The 22,001-nt window shown below is 42.9% G+C and overlaps 1 protein-coding gene across 1 annotated transcript in view; it reads left to right on the forward strand.

Annotated features, from left to right (window-relative positions):
- Window positions 1–22,001, forward strand: part of LOC307135586 (uncharacterized protein) — a gene marked incomplete at its 5' end in the record, with an annotated part of 37,962 nt that overhangs the window by 10,369 nt on the left and 5,592 nt on the right. The window contains one exon of the mRNA XM_079832161.1: window positions 4,769–5,060. Coding sequence (XP_079688287.1) covers window positions 4,769–5,060 — 292 coding nt within the window. The remainder of the gene's footprint in view (window positions 1–4,768; window positions 5,061–22,001) is intronic.

Consider the following 22,001-nt stretch of genomic DNA (forward strand, 5'->3'; position numbering starts at 1 on the left):
AATTCAGACAGAATGCCGCTAGATACTCAAGCGGAAAACAGACACTTCATGGTGCTGTAGGATTTTGGGCTTCTCGTATGCTTCCCATTTGTTGTGTGGGCAGATCTCCTACGTTTTGTACATGGTTGTGTGTTTGTGCTAATAAAGCTCTTTCTTTGAATAAACAGGATGTCCCTGGCTAATTTTCCTTTCCTCAATAAATTCATGTCCTTGATGGTAATAATAGTGTAGTCCATAGGATAACAATGATATGAATATACAACATAATAGCATATCATATGAATATATAAAATTAACTAATTATATGTAAATAATTTTATATACACTCACCTAAAGGATTATTAGGAACACCATACTAATACTGTGTTTGACCCCCAGAACTGCCTTAATTCTACGTGGCATTGATTCAACAAGGTGCTGAAAGCATTCTTTAGAAATGTTGGGCCATATTGATAGGATAGCATCTTGCAGTTGATGGAGATTTGTGGGATGCACATCCAGGGCACGAAGCTCCCGTTCCACCACATCCCAAAGATGCTCTGTTGGGTTCAGATCTGGTGACTGTGGGGGCCATTTTAGTACAGTGAACTCATGGTCATGTTCAAGAAACCAATTTGAAATGATTCGAGCTTTGTGACGGTGCATTATCCTGCTGGAAGGAGCCATCAGAGGATGGGTACATGGTGGTCATAAAGGGATGGACATGGTCAGAAACAATGCTCAGGTAGGCCGTGGCATTTAAACGATGCCCAATTGGCATTAAGGGGCCTAAAGTGTGCCAAGAAAACATCCCCCACACCATTACACCACCACCACCAGCCTGCACAGTGGTAACAAGGCATGATGGATCCATGTTCTCATTCTGTTTACGCCAAATTCTGACTCTACCATCTGAATGTCTCAACAGAAATCGAGACTCATCAGATCAGGCAACATTTTTCCAGTCTTCAACTGTCCAATTTTGGTGAGCTTGTGCAAATTGTAGCCTCTTTTTCCTATTTGTAGTGGAGATGAGTGGTACCCGGTGGGGTTTTCTGCTGTTGTAGCACATCTGCCTCAAGGTTGTGCATGTTGTGGCTTCACAAATGCTTTGCTGCATACCTCGGTTGTAACGAGTGGTTATTTCAGTTGTTGGGGTAACAGCTTAGGACCCAGGACCAGTAGTGAAAAATGATTAATTAATTAAAGAAAAATTTTACTGAAGAATAGTTTGCAGTTTCATCAGCAGAAGCCAGCTCAAGAGGAGTTCGTAGGCCGCGCTCCCTCCAACAGTCTCCCCGCCTCCGTCTAACGTACATACAATATTCTGAACAGTTATACTGTTTTCAAGGTCTAGACACGTCATTACTGCCATGTGGAATGATTCTTATTGGTTCTAACAACATGCAACGTAAGCAACGTAAGCAACTTTCCACACGTAGACCGATAGGAACATATATCTCTAAAAATGCGTAGACTTGATGTCGCCCAGGCCCAGATTAGTCCCCAGTGACCTCAGAGGTCACAGAAAAGCGTCTAAAGGTCTGGCATCGCCTGCAGGAAGGCCCATATCCAATACTGAATCTGCACAAATCATACAACGCACACACACAATACTCCAGAGAATACCAGTTTCCATCAAGGTCGGGACATCTTAACTAACTATCAACAAAGCACTTCTCCAAAACATGCTGATACTACATTTAGTACAGAAGTGACTTTATTCTATAAAGAAAGAAAAGTATCAGAGAGGTACATTTCTCCCCAAAAGAATCCCATAGCTGTTACATGGATGACCCCAGGGGTCACCTCAGTAAGACATATAGTTAACACATGCTGATCTCGTTTTACTCCCTGGAGTGTATTACAACACCAAGGACAGTTGCCTGTCAGCACGTCTTGACACAGACATCAGAGCAGCACCTGAATAATCTGGATTCAAAAGCACACAGCAACTAAAACACTACAATATCCAAAATCACTCCTTGAATATAGAGAACTGATTTATCAAATGTAGGAAAATGGTTATAACTTGATTATCATTCATTCTTATTTTAATATTGAACATAAAATCATTCTTGAAGGATATGTGTCTGATGAAGAGACAAGTGATGTTTGGCTTGACCCTTGACCCTTCACAGTCAAAGTTGCTCTTCTATCAGCTTGAATCAGTCTGCCCATTCTCCTCGGACCTCGAGCATCAACAAGGCATTTTCGCCCACAGGACTGCCGCATACTGGATGTTTTTCCCTTTTCACACCATTCTTTGTAAACCCTAGAAATGGTTGTGGGTGAAAATCCCAGTAACTGAGCAGATTGGGAAATACTCAGACCGGCCCGTCTGGCACCAACAACCATGCTACGCTCAAAATTGCTTAAATCACCTTTCTTTCCCATTCTGACATTCAGTTTGGAGTTCAGGAGATTGTCTTGACCAGGACCACACCCCTAAATGCATTGAAGCAACTGCCATGTGATTGGTTGATTGGATAATTGCATTAATGAGAAATTGAATAGGTGTTCCTAATAATCCTTTAGGTGAGTGTATATAGCATTAATCAGGCCAGTTATAGATTATGGATGTATAGCATATAGCACAGCATGTCAAACTAAATTAAGAATGATTGATATAATTCAGTTTAGAGCACTGAGAATGGTCATGGGTGCTATTAAAACGACTCTAAGGAGTGCTTTACTGGTAGAGACAAAAGAAGCCCCACTTACATTAAGATTCATTAAACTAGCATTAACATATAGGGTTAGGTTGCTAGGGAGTAATAATAATCCAGCAGTGTCAGTATTAAATGATTGTTGGGAATATCATGTTTTATTTAGATGTAGGAGAGACAGTGAACAGAGACAAAGATGGCAAGAAATGGATGATAACATTGAGGATATTCTTGGGGAACAAGGGAGGGAAAGTGAAAGAATTAGAAGCTTAATTATTTTCCTTAAACACAGCTATAATAAGAATATAATTTTTATATTTTTTATTTAAATAAACCCCCTTTTTGATTGAATGACCAAAGGTTTACTGCAACACTCTATACACTCCTGTACAGTAGGTGGCGGTATGCAACAAATGAACGATGCAATCTGCCAAGAAACTAAAAGAAGCAGAAGAAGGGACTTTTATTTTGCTCTTATTGTATGACGTCATAAGGCTGCGCCGCGCTCCTGCATCTGTTGTGATTCGGCTGAAGAAAGGTTTGTGTTTTAAGCTTTTAAAGTGTTTAAAGCGATACAGAATGAATGATGTATTATTAAATGTAACTTTGCATTGCTTTATCTAACATCAGCGTTGTGTGAGTAAATTGCAATTTCGCTCTTTTGAACCGATTGATTCATAACAAATCATTAAATAGCTGAACTGCCTAATATAAGGGTCTGTATAATTTGCTTTGTTTTGTTAATTTGTTGTGTTAGTTTTGAGTGTTTTTTGTCCATCACTCTGAATGAATAGAGATGTAATTGTATAATAGAATTCATGATAGAATTCAATAATATATTATTTAACAGACACTTCAATGTAAGGCATAACGTTAGTTCAGTAATGCTCAAAAGCTGAGCATCGGAATTCAACAACAGTCCAACTAATATTAATAATAATAATAACAAATTATTAATAATACTTCAACCCCTGTCTGTATAAGTTCAGTGTAAGCTAGCCGTACTCAAAGCTTGTGAGTTAGTCCCAGAGGCAGCGGTTTCATATGTTGCATTCGCCTGAGACCAGGGAATTATTTTCTATAGATGGTTTACTTCTAGCAAATTAATAATAATAATTACAACAACTAATTCATAATAAAAAATATTTTGTTTTGGTGTGTGATATGTGTACTATTCCAAATAAAAAAGGGGTGAGAAGTTGTTTAAGAACCAAACACTGCGTCAAAAACACTTGCTTGTGAAAATTAGATAATTGAAGATGATTGAAGAGGTGTTTTGTTAATATCAAAACTGCATCTAAGAAAAAAAAATGATACTATCAAGTTGCTTAAATAAATGGTTAGGGAAAACAGAGCAATCTTTTTTAATAATTAACTCTTCAAACATTTCTATTTAGATCATCTTGCAGTAATCAATCGATTAGATCTCTTTTTGTTTCTACCTCTTCTCCTCCATCTAAATTAGTTTGGGGTCATATGTTTCCCTCATTTGAGTGGGAAGATTAGTGGGTATTGTGTAACAAATAAAACCAAAGAAGTGTCATTTAACATTGTTGACAGAATATATCCTGAGAAACACATTAGATATGAGATTTCATAAGTCTCAATTTATAAGTGTTAAAATGAACTGAAACCTCTTAAATCTGTTTTACTTCATTCAAATGAATGACTTTCCAAAAGAAACATATATATTATTGATTTGTTTTTGTTATTAGGAAAATGTCATATTCATCAAACTAAATGGAGTAATTTAAAACCAAATTTTGCTCATTTTCAAAAAAGTGTGCAATTAATTTAACATGATTGCGATGCCCTTTACTTTTAAGTTCAACTTTTTTGTTTATTTTTACTTAAATTGTTATACAAAATGTGTCAAGAAATTCTGTAAATTCTGCTGTTGAATTCTGTCATTTTAAATTAAAATCAAAAATTATAAAAAAACAAAACAAAAAAAACACTATCACTCTCTTGCCAGTTGAACTACTGAACTAGGAGAGATTTTGGATTTATTTTTCTTTCTGTTAATTATTCTTAAACAGGACAAACACACAGAAAAACTCCTGGAGAAGCGACTGAGATCCACGTGACACACTATTACAAAGATGGCGTTTATTAAAGAGGAGAGTGAAGACCTGAAGATTGAAGAAGTATTCAGTTTGAAACATGAAGAAACTGAGGAACAAACAGAGAAAGAGGAGAGAGAAGACGTGAAGATTAAAGAAGTATTCAGTTTGAAACATGAAGAAACTGAGGAACAAACAGAGAAAGAGGAGAGTGAAGACATAAAGATTAAAGAAGTATTCAGTTTGAAACATGAAGAAACTGAGGAACAAACAGAGAAAGAGGAAAGTGAAGACATAAAGATTAAAGAAGTATTCAGTTTGAAACATGAAGAAACTGAGGAACACACAGGTTAGTTTCATTCTTAAAGCTGAATTATGGCCTAATATTGTGTTGGTCCCCATTTTGCTGTCATCGAGGCATGGACTCCACTAAACCCCTGAAGGTGTGTTGTGGTATCTGGCACCAAGATGTTAGCAGCAGATCCTTTAAGCTTGTTCACGTGCTTGTCCTTCGGACAAGTAAATCTGTCATTAAAAAAATGTGCTTGTCCGGAATTTTTTTTTTTTTTTTTTGTGTTGTAAATATAATTTATTCTGAAGCAATATTCTCACCAGTATTCAATCAGATCTGACATATTTACATGTGATATTTTTACCTTTTATAAAGGGCATTTTTCCCCAAATCTTATTAAATATAGGCTATGCTTCAGCTTTCATTTTATCTTCTTAAATTTGATCTATAAATTAAATTAGAATAAGACACCATAGGGTAGTTACCAATCAAATTAAATAATTTTGCACTGGAAAAATTACAACTGCATTAAATAATGTTATGAGATTGTTTAAATGTTTAAAATATTTTTTGAATATACAAACAAGAAAAGTTTGAAAGAAGGTTTCAACATGAAACTAAAACGCCAGTAGGTGGCGGCAGGTGAACGTCTGAATGAGCGAGTCATTGAATCGATTCGTTCAGGAATGAGGCAGTCGTTTACGAATAGTTTATTGAATCTTTTATTCAACCGATTCATTCAAAACGCCGAATCATTCACTAACACACTGTTGCGGTGATACGCGTTTTGCTGTGATCTTGTTTGGAACTTTTCGCTGCTGAAGTGGAACAAAAACACTCAATATTGCATCTAAAATGTAAGTGACTTAATGTTAATAATTGTTTATGGATCTGTCATACGAGTCGTGATGTTATTCAGGAAAATGGCACTCTTTGTAATGTGACGCTGCAACTGTATCATATGTTATAAATATAAATACATTTCTACATTTTTAAGGTAGTGTGTTAAGTGAGTTTCTTTGTGTGAGCGGTGCACATTTGTTTTGATTTCTCCTCGAGAGGCTGCGTGAGCGTCAACAGTGCAACGTTATAGTTACCATCAGTTCATTATATATTATCCACTATCGATCGCCACTTACAGGTGCTGGTCATATAATTAGAATATCATCAAAAAGTTGATTTATTTCACTAATTCCATTCAAAAAGTGAAACTTGTATATTCATTCATTACACACAGACTAATATATTTAAAATGTTTATTTCTTTTAATTTTGATGATTATAACTGACAACTAAGGAAAATCCCAAATTCAGTATCTCAGAAAATTAGAATATGGTGAAAGGGTTTAATATTGAAGACACCTGGTGCCATACTCTAATCAGCTGATTAACTCAAAATACCTGCAAAGGCCTTTAAATGGTCTCTCAGTCCAGTTCTGTAGGCGACACAATCATGGGGAAGACTGCTGACTGGACCGTTGTCCAAAAGACCACCAATGACACCTTGCACAAGGAGGGCAAGACACAAAAGGTCATTGCAAAAAAGGCTGGCTGTTCACAGAGCTCTGTGTCCAAGCACATTATTAGAGAGGCGAAGGGAAGGAAAAGATGTGGTAGAAAAAAGTGTACAAGCAATAGGGATAACCGCACCCTGGAGAGGATTGTGTAACAAAACCCATTCAAAAATGTAGGGGAGATTCACAAAGAGTGGACTGCAGCTGGAGTCAGTGCTTCAAGAACCACTACGCACAGACGTATGCAAGACATGGGTTTCAGCTGTCGCATTCCTTGTGTCAAGCCACTCTTGAACTACAGACAGCCTCAGAAGAGTCTCGCCTGGGCTAAAGACAAAAAGGACTGGACTGCTGCTGAGTGGTCCAAAATTACGTTCTCTGATGAAAGTAAATTTTGCATTTCCTTTGGAAATCAGGGTCCCAGAGTCTGGAGGAAGAGAGGAGAGGCACACAATCCACGTTGCTTGAGGTCCAGTGTAAAGTTTCCACAGTCAGTGATGGTTTGGGGTGCCATGTCACCCCAGGTCCAAGGTCAACGCAGCCGTATACCAGGAAGTTTTAGAGCACTTCATGCTTCCTGTTGCTGACCAACTTTATGGAGATGCAGATTTCATTTTCCAACAGGACTTGCCACCTGCACACAGTGCCAAAGCAACCAGTACCTGGTTTAAGGACCATGGTATCCATTCTTAATTGTTCTTAACTCGCCTGACCTTAACCCCATGGAAAATCTATGGGGTATTGTGAAGAGGAAGATGCGATATGTCAGACCCAACAATGCAGAAGAGCTGAAGGCCACTATCAGAGCAACCTGGGCTCTCATAACACCTGAGCAGTGCCACAGACTGATCTCCTCATGCCACGCCGCATTGCTGCAGTAATTCAGGCAAAAGGAGCCCCAACTAAGTATTGAGTGCTGTACATGCTCATACTTTTCATGTTCATACTTTTCAGTTGGCCAAGACTTCTAAAAATCCTTTCATTGTATTGGTCTTAAAGGGTTAGTTCACCCAAAAATGAAAATTCTGTCATTAATTACTCACCCTTATGTCGTTCGACACCCGTAAGACCTCCGTTCATATTCGGAACACAAATGAAGATATTTTTGTTGAAAGCTGATGGCTGAGAAAGGCTTCAGATAGGCCTCCATTGGCATTCAGTACATTAATACTCCCAAGACCCAGAAAAGGAACTTAAAACGTCGTTACAAAGTCCATCTCACCACAGTGACTCTACAATCATTTTACGATGCGACGACAATAGTTTTTGTGCGCAAAAAAAAATCCAAATAACACCTTTATCCAACTTTTTATTTTCTTCCGTGTGTGCCTCCACGACGCATGCGCGAGTATATGACGCAGATCCGGCGTTCGGACAGATGACCCAGAAGCGATTTGTTGACAAGCAGAGGAAGACGCGCGTGTCTAAGCTGTTGGATTCTACATTGATCGTGCTTTAGGTCTCGGCGTAGTTCTCAAAATGGGACTAAAGTGTGCATTTCATGGATTCCCGAACCCCGGCGCTACGTCATATTCTCGCGCATGCGTCGTAGAGGTAGCCTGGTTTTACCAGACTCTCGTACATTTCATTTGTACATAGAGTCTGGCCACTCTCCATTGACAAGCGTTTACTTCCTTGAAGGCGGGTTGAATAGCTAACGTTTGGTCGTGACGTATGTCACGCGCCGTTCGCCTTTGATTCTCACATTAACTGTGCACACCACCTCAGTATCAGTGATAAAATGTCTTGGTTACGTATGTAACCTCTGTTCCCTGAGAACAGGGAACGAGACGCTGCGTCGAATTGACGCTACGGGGAACGCCCTCGGCGTGACTGGTGTCTGAAGCTACTATCGAATCACGGCAAAGTCTTTGACCGACGTCAGCCCATGACATCATCATCGTGCGACCTGGAAGTATATAAGGGCGCTGTGCCAACACAGATACATCTTTCGTCTGAAGGGACTGTATGGCAGACAGGCCCCGAGGCATGGCAGGCGACGCAGCGTCTCGTTCCCTGTTCTCAGGGAACAGAGGTTACATACGTAACCAAGACGTTCCCTTTCGAAAGGGAACTTGCGCTGTGTCGAATTGACGTTACGGGGAACGATATACCAACGCCACCATGCTGAGGGGAGTGTCTGCCCACTGACAGTGACAACTGTCAGCACAAGTAATTTCAACTGAAAAAACCTGAGCAACTCCCCCTCAGGTCACACTGGGCTGACAGCGACAGCACTCCCTACGGTCATAGCCCAAGCTATACACCTAAACGGAACCTTAACGCACCGCTTGAGGTTCCATCTAGACTGCTCAGAAGCCCGGGACCACCACTTCACCAGAAGGGGTCCCTTTTAAGGGAATGTGGCTAGGGGACCCGAAGGAGCCCCAGCCAGTCACTACTCGGGAAACAAGTTCTCCCGAGTGCCACCAGGGAGGCCTGACCTGGTGCCCTAAGTGTTAGGGACACTTCGGTTAGCCAACACTGTCTGTTCAAGAACAGAGCCTCTGGATGGTGCCCAGGGGGCATCCAAACTAAGGGACTGAAATATGGCAGTCCTACTTAGCCCGGAACTCAGAGACGGGTTATCCAAGAGAGCAATACTCAGCAAAGCGCGTTATAACACTTGCTAGTGAGGGGAGTCTGCCTGCTCAAATTAAGGATCTACCAGGTGCTTGTGTTTCAAAGCAGTAGGGAGGCCAGAAAGGCCTACGGACTGATCTAACAGGGAGGCCTCACGAGAGGCCTACGACCGTCTGACCATGCTCAGGCGGCTGAGTGCTCATAAACGAACCTCATTGAGGGGAGCATCTGAACCTGCCTGGCGGATAACCACCAGCTGTAGGCCCAACTACCACAAGTTCTAACACAGAGAACTGGTAACCAAGAAGTGCCTAACTTGGGAACTTCGCCTTCAGGGAGGCCCCGTGGGCCTACCACCTAACAGCGGGTTTCCCAGGGAGGCCTACTACCTAACAGCACGCCATGCTGGCAGCCCGAGCATCCTGGCCAGGGAATCCACCCTCAGGGAGGCCTAGTGAGGCCTACTACCTGAAAGCAATATATGCCGACTTACAGAGCGTTCAAGCTCACCTCTAGGGAGGCCTAGAGAGGCCTACCACCTGCCAGCGAAGCATGCTAACTGCTGAGGTTATGTCTAGGGAGGTCCCGTGGGCCACCCGATAACAGTTGAGGCCGTCTGTCAAGGTAACTGGAAAACTGCACTTGTTTTCACACGGAGGCCTAATGGAGGCCTACTACCTGACAGTCAAGCTACGCAGGCTAGCCGAGCATCCTGACTCAGGAACTCGCCCTCAAGGGAGGCCTATTGAGGCCTACTACCTGATAACCAGCCTTTAGGGAGGCCTGGAAAGGCCTGCTACCCGTTTGCGCTTCGTTGCTACTAACTGTTTATCAAGTGACTGGGTCCCAGGAACGCCTTAGGGAGGCCTGATGAGGCCTACTACCTGCCTCTGGGTCACCCCGGTGCAGGCCTACTGTCAGATAGCAATTTATGCTACTGATCTAGTGACCACAACCTGGGAACTCACCTTCAGGGAGGCCTAGTAAGGCCTTCCACCTGATAGCCTGCTAGGCAGCATACCCGGACGCCGTGCGCCGGTGCTTGCTTATGGAGAGGCCTGGTTAAGGCTTTCCAACTAACAGCAGGCCTTCAGGGAGGCCTGATGAGGCCTACAACCTGCTAGCCGGCAGGCTAGTTGTTCCGATGTGACCATCGGTACTTACCTCCAGTGAGGCCTGGTCGAGGCCTTCAACTGATAATGCGCCTTATTCAAGAGGCCTACTGAGGCCTACAATTGAAAGCCGACCTTCAGGAGAGCGTAATGGCCCTTTTTAACCTGATAGCCAGCTAGGCTAGCAGTACCTTGATGCCGCAGCATCGGCACCTGCCTTCAGGAAAGCCTGATAAGGCCTACCACCTGATAGCCTGCCAAGCTAGAATACTCCCGATGACCACACATCGGTACTCACCTTCAGGAAGGCCTGACTGAGGCCTTCCACCTGACAGCCGACCGCCAGGGAGGCTTAGTTCGTGGCCTATACCCTGATAGCCAGCCGGGCTATTTTTTCCCGATGCCCCGCATCAAAACTTGCCCTCCCAGGAGGCCTGGTGAGGCCTACCTGATAGCAAGTCATGCTAGCTGCCCGGGAAACCTACTCCTGAAACTCACCCTCAAAAAGAAGCCTTATGAGGCCTTCTATCTGATCGCAAGCCTACTATGGAGGCCTAATGAGGCCTACCACCTGCTAGCACTAACTCAACTGTGCTAACTGTCAAGCGACTGAGACTCAGAGCACTCCTCCAGCGAGGCCTAGCTTTAGAGGCCTGCTAACTGGAAACAAACATTTGCACAATGTGAGAGTAACAAGGACGACCCTAGGGGCTCGTCTCCACGGAGGCCTGATGAGGCCTACCACCTGATAGCCCGTCAGGCTAGCCATACTGATGTCAACCATCGGCCCTGGCCCTCAAGGAGGCCTGATGAGGCCTACTACCTGATAGCAAGCCCTGCTAGCTCCCCGAGTACCTGATTCAGGAACTCGTCTCCAGGGAGCCCTGGTGAGGCCTACCACCTGGTAGCAAGCTCACACTGACTGCTACGAAAATCTTGACAGTTAGACCACTGGCTGACTAATAGCTACCCATTTCACTGCTATGGGGACCCGTTCCCAGGGAGGCTTTTAAAGCCTACAAGCTGCACGAGTCTAGCAATAGACGAGAAGTAACTGCCAGAAAGAAAAGCTGGCTGCTACTTAAACCAACGACTCTCAATGAGAGGAGGCTAACATATGCAGGGATGGTACAAACAGGCTCAAACTCACGTAGTGAACAGCCAAAGGTGACGGTGCATCAGCAACGCACCTCCATCATCCACATCCCAACTGACGCAACAACGCTCAGTCTCTCTAAAAACACACTCTAACAGAGACAAACTACTCCAACCTGCAGTGGCTTAGGGACACCAAAGACACATTTACAACCCTAAGCGGTAGACAAACACTCACTTCTCCCAGAAGGGTGTGCTACCGCTTAGTACTCCGCAAACATTTCAAAGAAAAGAGCGGCGGCCTACACACCACTCTCAATATGAGAGGAGGCCCTCCTCTGATAACCATGCGCGGTGGCCAGCCTCGCGCCATCTTGACTGCCCAGGGAAAGCCAACACACGCTTACCTACACAGCCCAGAGCCTGGCGCTGTGCTAAGCCACATACTACAGGGGAACAACAGTTCTCTCTGGCATAAAACCCATACTCTATACAGGAACCGGGGGTCTGTAAGAAATACATATTTTAGTGTTATACACAAAAATGACCACTCTCACCTGCGGCACGTCGAGCGAAGACTCACTGCGCAGTTCTCACCGCCATGTTCTACCGCCCTTGCATGCCTGAAAGCGGCGTTCTCACTGAGCAAGTCCGGGCGGGCCGTCAGAACATAGTTCTACTCATCATGGGCCCGCCTCAGGCCTGATGTAAGAAGCGCCTGGGAAAAAGTCATTAAAAGGTATTAAAAAGGAAAAAGGAGAGGGCTAGGATGTAACCGCCCTCAAGGGAAGCGATCCATCACCAACGCCGAGCGCGTTTGTCCTGGATCACCTCCCTCAGGTCCTTTTTCCTGCGGGACTCCCGTCTCCTCTGTGCCCTACTCCTCCACGGAGGGGGGGCACGAGAGGAGACGCTAACCCTCTGGTCCTGCCTACGGCCCTCAGGCCGTGAAGGACCAGGTCCCGCCTGCCTGGGTGGGGGCGCGGATCTCAGCGGTATGCACGTTCTAAATGCCGCTGAGCGCGCCTTCGCCTCCCTGAACTTTCCAACCACCGCCTCCACGGAGGTGTCAAAAAGTTCAGTCGGCGAAACCGGCGAATCGAGTAGAAAGCCCTTCTCTTTCTCCCAGATATCGGCCAGGCTCATCCACAGATGCCTCTCCGTAACCACCATAGCCGCCATTGAGCGGCCGATAGCAGCAGCAGTCTGCTTGGTGGCCCGGAGAGCCAGGTCTGTGGTGCGGCGCAGCTAAGCAACCGCCTCAGGGGACAGACCGGCCCCCTGGTCGAGATCCTCCAGCAGGCCTGCCTGGTACGCCTGCAGCACCGCCATCGTGTGCAGGGTCGCACCAGCCTGACCTGCTGCCGCGTACGCCCTGCCATTCAACCGCGAGGACGTTTTCAGTGGTTTGGATGGCAGAGTTGGAGCTCTGTGTCGATGCCTGCCCGGAGACGAGATAGTTCGCGAACGTCTCGTCTATGGGAGGCATCGACACATACCCGTGTCTACCCATTCCCTCAACATCAGCGAAGCTAGCCCGCTGATGTCGGTGAATGCGGGCAGACAACGGGTTCTTCCATGCCGCCCGGACCTCAGTATGCAGGTCCGGGAGGAATGGAAGGCTCACCTGAGGTGCTGGCCTATGGCCGGGGAGAAATCGATCGTCGAGCTTACCACGAGCGATCTCTCCCCCAGCGCGCCGCCAAGGCAGCCTCAGCCTGCCTGCAGCGCGCTCTATAGCGTCCAGCAGCTCGGCGCACGCGGGACAGGGTGGCTGAGAGGGTCCAGGCTGATCCTGGTCGCTGTTACCACCCTCCTCAGCCATCTCCTGCCCGTCCCGAAGAGCACCCACTGCAGAGCTCGGCGGAGAACTCTCGTTCTCCACGTCAATCTGCAGCTCGCCCTCGTCAGCCGCCGGATCGTCCGAGAGAACAACACCTCTCTCCAGACGATCCGCACGCTCCATCTTGGAGCCCCACGATGTACACCGCCGCTCCGCCTCAGCGTGAGCGGGACTCACATCGACAGCCCCAGATGTTGTGCCCTCTTCCCTCAGGAAAAGGGCCAGACGAGAGCGGAGCGTCCTCACGGGAAACCGCTCACAGTTTGCACAGGCAGCTCCCTCGAGAACTGCCTGTGCGTGCTCTTCGCCCAGACAAAAAACGCACAGAGTGTGTGTGTCCTCCGGTGTCAGAAACCTCTGACACGGGTCGGCACACTTCCTGAAACAGTGTTTCTTCTCTGTGTGTTTCATTTCTTTCTTCTTACTTTACCTCTCAGAAACTTGCTTCAAACAAACAGTCCCTGAAGACGAAAAAGATGTATCTGTGTTGGCACAGCGCCCTTATATACTTCCGGGTCGCACGATGATGACGTCATGGGCTGACGTCGGTTAAAGACTTTGCAGTGATTCGATAGTAGCTTCAGACACCAGTCACGCCGAGGGCGTTCCCCGTAGCGTCAATTCGACGCAGCGCGAGTTCCCTTTCGAAAGGGAACCTCGTGCATCCGGATTGTTTCACGGTGGAGAGGAGAGTTTTGTGATCGGAACGCGCTGCTCTCGTGGTGCATATCTCGTGCAATCAAAACATGATTGTATGCTGTCAATAAAATGTCATATGCTTAGTATGATAAGAATAAATGCTGCCTTGAATAACAACCCAATTCAAATGTTAACGTGCTTTTCTTCTTTTATTTTTTGAGCGGTGGTGAAATATTTTGCTCTTGTAAACACTTGCCAGTATTTAAAGGTCCCGTTTTTCGTGTTTTTTTGAAGCTTTGATTGTGTTTACAGTGTGCAATATAACATGTGTTCATGTTTCATGTGTAAAAAAACACAGTATTTTTCACACAATTTACTTATCTGTTTACTGCTGTTTTCACTGTCCTCAAAACGGCCTGAGAATTTCCTCGTTCTATGAAGTCCCTCCTTCAGAAACACATAACGAGTTCTGATTGTGCCAGCGGTTCCCGTGTTGTGATTCGACAGCAGCTTAGGGCATGTTGCCCGGAAAGGTCACGCCTCTTACCATAACGGGGAGAACGCGCTCAAACTACAGCCCCTGAAGGCCAAACAAAAGGTGATTTGACTCCGGGATGAAAATAACAGCGTCTGAACGACATGGCGACAAACGCAACCGAACCGAACGCAACACTTCCTCTTCTCCACGCGGGAGCAGCAAGACCACGCCCCCTTTTTCGCGTATTCTTGTGGGCGGAGGTTAGTCAACAAACTGTTCTACTGACGTAATTAAAGCAGGATGTACCAGGATGTAGTCCAAACCGGCCGTTCGCTGTAGGCTTTGAAAGGGAACTTCTGTTAAATAAAATATCTCGCTTGGCATTGAACTTTGAGCTTTATAATTTTACAGGTATTATTTATGCTTTAACAGCAACATTCTAGTCTAGAAATGCTAATCTAAGTCTAGAAATGCAAATTACAGCTCACGCAACCGCACAGTACTCTGAAAGGGTCTATAAAGGATATAAACAGTGAGTTTTGAAGTGATATATTCTTGAAAACTCAGAGATGTGGATTCGGACAGCAATTACATTACCACACGACCTTGGTGTTTGTCAAAAGTCGATAATTCAGCCTTTCTCGCGGGTGGTGGGAGACGGACGGCTTCAGCAACTCCTTCACCACTAACGGAGCGAGCTGGAAAAGACTTTTCCCGGACCACAACATCAGCAGTACAGCAGGGATTGTTCTTGCTCCGTGTAACGGGAGTTCGTTTGTTCAGGGAAGAAGGAGACGGGAACCGGCGAACGTTTAACAACTTTTAATCAAATAATAAACACAAAATGAAAGTAAAAGCGACAGCCCCTCACGGACGACTGCCGCGCACAAACATAACAAAACACAACTTAAAATCCAGGCCTGGTCCTTCACCGGTGTCGCTCGTCCTTATATGCCTCCGTGCTCCCTCATGAGAGGACTCGAGACCGGTGTGTCTCAATCACGCACACCGGTGTCGCTCGCTCGTCCACCTCGCCACACTCCGGTTTTAACTTCTGGACATTCGTCAGCGCTGCCACACACTCGCATCTTTCACCGCCGCCATTACTGTACTACAACTCAAACTAGCGCACGACATCAACGTCATCGCTCTCAGCCACTCCAGGTAAAAAATTGTTCGGGGGAAAACCTAAGCATACACCGCAGTCCCAGACGTAGTACTGAAGGAAAATGAAAATTGAGCGGAAGTACGTAAAAGGGCGGAGCCAGGCTATTGTAGAGGCACACACGGAAGGCAATAACAAGTTGGATAAAGGTGTTATTTTGATTTTTTTTTGCGCACAAAAACTATTGTCGTCGCATCTTAAAATGATTGTAGAGTCACTGTGGTGAGATGGACTTTGTAACGACGTTTTAAGTGCCTTTTCTGGGTCTTGGGAGTATTAATGTACTGAATGCCAATGGAGGCCTATCTGAAGCCTTTCTCAGCCATCAGCTTTCAACTAAAATATCTTCATTTGTGTTCCGAATATGAACGGAGGTCTTACGGGTGTCGAACGACATGAGGGTGAGTAATTAATGACAGAATTTTCATTTTTGGGTGAACTAACCCTTTAAGTAATATTCTAATTTTATGAGATACTGAATTTGGGATTTTCCTTAGTTGTCAGTTATAATCATCAAAATAAAAGAAATAAACGTTTGAAATATATCAGTCTGTATAATGAATGAGTATATTATACAAGTTTCACTTTTTGAACGGAATTAGTGAAATAAATCAATTTTTTGATGATATTCTAATTATATGACCAGCACCTGTACACTAATGAATGCAGAATCATTCTTGCATTTTGGTTATTCCCTAGTTATTTTTTGTTAATGCCGTTTTATCAGGCTACTTGTCCGTCGGGCAAGTAAGATTCTTTCACTTGCTTCTTCAAAAAAATTCACTTGTCCCGGACAAGTGTTAATGTCGAGCCCTGCTTTAAGTCCTGTAAATTGTGAGGTGGGGCCTCCATGGATCGGACTTGTTTGTTCCGCACATCCCACATCCCATGTGCACAGAGCTTTGTTTACAAAGGAAATACATTAGCAGTTAAATGTCACATCGCAGCCATGAAAACAGGCTGAATTGTATCAGAAATATCCAAATGTGTTTACTGCTTGCGTGATCTCATGCTCAAGGAAAGAAAGATAGTAATGCATCTTTATTTGACTTATGTGCAGATCAGGAGGCCAAGGAAAGGCCTGAAGACAAGTCTCATGTCAGTGATCAGGGGAATGAGGTTGTAGTGACTGACCCTTTGACATTGACAGTAACTTGTGAAAAGCTTGTTGAAGCTCAAAAGAATGACGTTTCACTTGACAAACCTGCACTTAATGTCTAATTTTTGGTGAAAGATGGACTACTGATGCGGAAGTGGCATGTAAATAATACTATCGAGGATGAGTGGAATGTTTCAGGTTGTGCTTCCTTACATTTTTCATTGGCGCATGAGCATTTGCTGTCAGGAAATTTAGGGGGAGACGAGAACGTACAACCATGTTTTTCAGCATTTGTTTGGTACGGTTTGAAGTGTGATGTGGTACAGTATTGCATGACTTGTCATGATTGCCAGTATGCTGGGAAACCAAACCAGGTGAATCCACCAGCCCCTATAATCCCAGTTCAGTCATAGGTGAACCTTTTGAGCATGTGATAGTGGATTGCGTTGGTCCTTTATTTGCGTTGGTGTTTTTTTTTTTTATCAAAACAATTCCCAAACAGTGAACTAACCATTCATTGACAACAGCATTGGCTCAAGTAAAGGAGGAACAAGTACATAAGTAACAAGATAATAAAGAAAACACATTATGTGGAAAATGAAATAATACAACAACAAATAAGTAACAGTTCTAATTGTATTGATCAATTAGTTTTAATGCATCCATATATATATATATATATATATATATAAGTCCACCTTTGTAAGAAGATGTCCACTTTCAGTTGGAGCCAGGCAGTCAAATATTCCATTTTATAAATAGATTCAAGTTTTTCTATCCACTGGGCCATTGTTGGAGAATGTGGCTTCATCCAATTCATTGTTATTATACAGAGGAGTAGAAGGCACGTCTATATGCAGAATGTTCATGATCTCAGCCTTTTACCCCTTTGCAAAATGTGGATATTTTCAGACAATCCCAGAATATATGTGTGGTCTCCTATCTTCCCACACCCTCCAGCATTTCTCTGCTTCTACCACAACCCACAAGAAACATCAAAGAATCAGGTTCACCTTTAAAGGGGCACAATGACTTAGAAGCGCATCTAAAGGTTGCGAACGGTACTTGCATTGACTTTGGTTGCTGAATAAGTCCAGACGCAATAGAGTCCAGAGTTTCTTGATGTTTTCAATAGGAGTGCGCTGAAGCGTTCGTTGTGTTTTTCATGTTGATTCCCACAAAGTTAACTTGAAGATAGTTGCCAGAAGGAGGAAATGGGGTGTCTCAAAAGAGATTGAGCAAAGATGTGCCTAATCAGGGAACTCTTAACCCTTTAGGCTTTTTCCTAAATCGTTTGATTTTGACATCTCAAAAGGCTATATCTTAAAAGTGATAAAAGATAGAGACTTTCTGTAAATTAGAGAAATATTAAAGATGAACCAAAGTTTATGTAGGGATTACATTTTCCCATCTAATTTGCATATTAAGACGTCATATGGTGGTGGCCATCTTGGATTATAGAGCTTTCATGAAAAGTCGCATGTTTAAATGATAAAATGCAGCACTTCTTTCCCCCCAAAATGTCCCTCACCTTCTGAATGCTATATTGCACAATACTGAATGCTCAGGTAAATTGTAAACAAACTGTCTAAATCATTACTAATAAATGGTAGAAACAAACCCTGCCTCCACGTTGCCTCCTAACTGTCCTATGAATACTTCAACCTCGTCTAACATACCCAGTGGCATTAGACAAAGTCTCCACCACAATACTGTCGCCGCGATTGCGGAGAGGCACATGGTCAGAAGACAAAGATTCATGGCTAGCGCGGTAAAAATCTCCCTCCTCATTCCACACAACACTAACACGCCTGCTAACTTCGCGATGAACACCCCGACCCCGGGAAACATAGTTTCCACCACTGACATTGGGCAAAGGACCATCTACATCAGGCAAAGGATTCCCCGTTTGTGCTTGGTGTAGGGCTATACTTTAACTTTCAGAATCAGTCATCTTCTGAAGGCAGATATTCCCCTTCAGAATCAGGGTCTGCGAATAGAAGACCCAACACTTCATTGCGGGTAAGCTTTATTGATGCCATTAGAAAACAATAATAAAAATAATCTAATGTAAATACTCGCTGACGTTGACAATATTGCTCTGATAAAATGGCTCACTCGCACACTATCTCCGCTTTTGTTCGCACTGATTCAATGCACTCTTACTCAAAGATTTTGTATAGAAGCATGACGTTTTTTTGAGTCTGAGATGAAGTATGACATGTCTGCCATCTAGTGGAGGGGAGCTCGAACGAAATTTGACACCCTATTTGACAAAATCGGCCGTTTTATTCAGTGCCGCATCTTGTCGAGTAAACTCGACCATGGCGCCTAGAGGGTTAAAGGCCCTATCAGTTCACACACATTTGGTGAGGTGACCACCAAATATATTTGGATATCAGCATTAGAAGTTGCAATAAAATAACTAAAGAATCATAACTAGGCTAATATAAAAGGACACGCATTAAAATGCAGGAGAAATAGTGTATACAGTTGGGACACATTGATTGTGAGTAAAAATAGAGTCAATGTCCTTGTGTATTGGAAGTTTGTATCTAGTCTTTGCCCAAATGGCTGCCGTCTGGTCTCCTGTGCTGCATTTGAGGGTTCCAGGCATCGTCTCTGCTAAGGTCGTTCAGGAGAGCAGAGGTCATAACGGCATTTGAAGAGAGGTGGTTTGCGACTCTTTGGGCCGGGCCAGTGATCAAGTTTGACCAAAGGAAAAGGGGGAAGGTTTTTATGGTGCCTAGAGCATTTTGATCATGCCCATCCGTTACAGTGTCATAAAGGCTAGTGTTGACAAGGGTTCAGAGCAATGTTCCATGTTACCCATAAGAACCCGTGGTGACGCGGGTGTCACAAACACTGGTGATTATATGGAAAGGTCTTTTTAAAGCATTATCCCTCACTTTCAACTCAGGAAGTCCCTAAGTGACATATAAGCAACAACTAGGTTCAGTCATGTGACAATGTGTGCACTGTTTGTTGCCATGACAACATTTCCAAAATGGTGGCCTGCCTGGTAAGTGCATGCTGCAGTGTCAGCAATTTTTAAAACACTTGTTTTTGTTACTAAAGGTATGTTTCAACCCATGCAACAATTCTGATGTTTTGTTAACATATCCTAGATTACTCTGAACCTGATTTTAATACATTTCTTAAACAAATTGATATAAAACAAGTTACGAAAATGTTTTGGTGACATATGTCACATCGGGCCGTTAACCTTAAAACAGTAGGTGGAATTTTGATGTGACCAAGGTTATTTTCGTAAACGAAAACTGAAACTAAGACTAAAACTATTGGTCAAAATTTTCGCAAACTGAAATAAAATTAAAAAATCATAAATGAAAAACTAAAACTAAACGAAACTAACAACTCTTACTGAAAAACTAACTGAAATAAAATAATAATTAGCAAAAATAAATATTCGTTTTCGTATTTAATAAGCTCTCTTTACTGTGACGGAAAATCTGACCTGTAGCGGTTGAGGGAGTGTCTGTGGAGCTACAGCACGTGAAGTGAGCTGAGGAGATTAACCGCTGTCCTGAGACGCAATGCGTGCAGTGAACACACTAGTGAACATCACTAGTCCCGTTCGACAGCTGTTCACAAAGAATGCGTTCGTGGCAGTGAAATGGGAAATGACACAAGGTAATGAGACACACGTTGAACTTAAACTCACTGCTTTTAGAACGCCGTTACATACGCGAGAGACGCCGGTGCAACAGCAACTATAGTAGCAAGTGCTACTGTGTGTTTGAGATTTCATGTTCGCATAATATTGACAGGCTCAAAGGTGTTATCATTGTTTTTACAAATCATTTACTACTAATAATATTATCATCAGTGTGGAGACATTTCCCCACAAAGTAGGGAATACCAGGACACACACACACACACACACACACACAAACATGCAGACAGCATACACTTCATTATTTAATCCCACTGTCTTCACAACAGTTTGAGTTGGCTGTAGTCAGATGACTTTAGCTGTGGTCACACTGCTAGCCTACATTGTACTACTGAAGAAATAATCTTTAAATAAATAATCTTTTAATTGTTTAACAATATTTCATCTTTAATATGAATGAGTTTGTCTGGAATTTATCATTTTTACTTTCATATTTTTACGTTGCATTTATTTGGTTCTTTGTTCAATCTTAGACCATTTTTTTGTCGTATAGGTCATAGTTTGACTCAAGATTTTTTGCTTAAAGGTAAAGACCCAACTTTATGCATGTTTTGTAAGATTCCCCGCTCCGTTAAACATATTTTGTTGGACTGTCCTTGGTTAAAACAAGAATTCTCTTTTATCAAGTTATTTCACTTAAAACTTATTTAGTAAGATTATGCATGAAAAGGCTTTGGATATGACGTGTTTGTTTGCTTGGTTTTATTGTATTTATATGATATTTGTATTTTTGTAATTTAATTTTTGCCATGAATATAGCCTTAGCTGATGACATGGCATTAAATAAAACAATCTTTATTCCATTATTTTATTTATATTATTAAGATGTCTGCATAAAAGTAAACTTTAATCGGTGCAAACGTTAAAATTTGCTGAAATTAAAAACCTTGATTTGGTCTCTACACTTCATTCTGGTAACTCTGCTAAACTATAATTACTATTACTAAAACTAAAACTGAAACTAAATATATAAAAACTAAATAGAACTAAAACTAGCTATAGAATTTATAAAACTAACTAAAACTAAACTGAAATTTGTTGCAAAATCGAAAACGATAATAAAATAAAAACTAATTTAAAAATGCAAAACTATAATAACCTTGGATGTGACGTATATGTCACATTAAGGAAAATGGTAATGAGCAGCTCAATTAATTTAGCTGATTCAATTATTTTAGTGTTATATATTTTCTGCTGCTCATTTCAAAGCTTATTTTAACAAATGTAAACATAAAAATACTGTCAAATTAATTACATTTGTTATTTAAATGTATTTTGAAACTTTTTTGCATTCATGTAACTAAAACAAGATGTTTATATTATACGTTGGTCCTATTTTAAGGTTATTTGATCTTGTTTTGTAGTGAGAATAACATGAATAGATTCAAGAAACAACTTGATGTTCAGAATGTACTCAAGATTATCCAGGGAGATGACAGCGAGTATGAGGGATGTGACAGTGACTCGGATGAAGACATTGATGACCCTGATTACACTCCTAGCAAGAAAGACATGGATCTGATTCAGACATTAGCAGATCAGGTGATTCAGATTTAGAAACTGCACAACCAAACATAAACTCTGGGAAGCAAAATACAACCAGCCGGGAGAAAAAAAAAATTATTGGAGAAAGAAACATTATGAAACCCCTGAGTGCACATTCAAAGGGCAGAGTGCCACACCTCCAGACAATCTTCAAACGCCCCTGGAGTATTTCAGAAAGTTCATAACAACAGAAATGCTTGAGTTACTAAAGGAACAAACAAATTTGTAC

This window comes from Gobio gobio (genome assembly GCF_949357685.1).
Source record: "Gobio gobio genome assembly, chromosome: 1".
Taxonomy (NCBI): Eukaryota; Metazoa; Chordata; class Actinopteri; order Cypriniformes; family Gobionidae; genus Gobio; species Gobio gobio.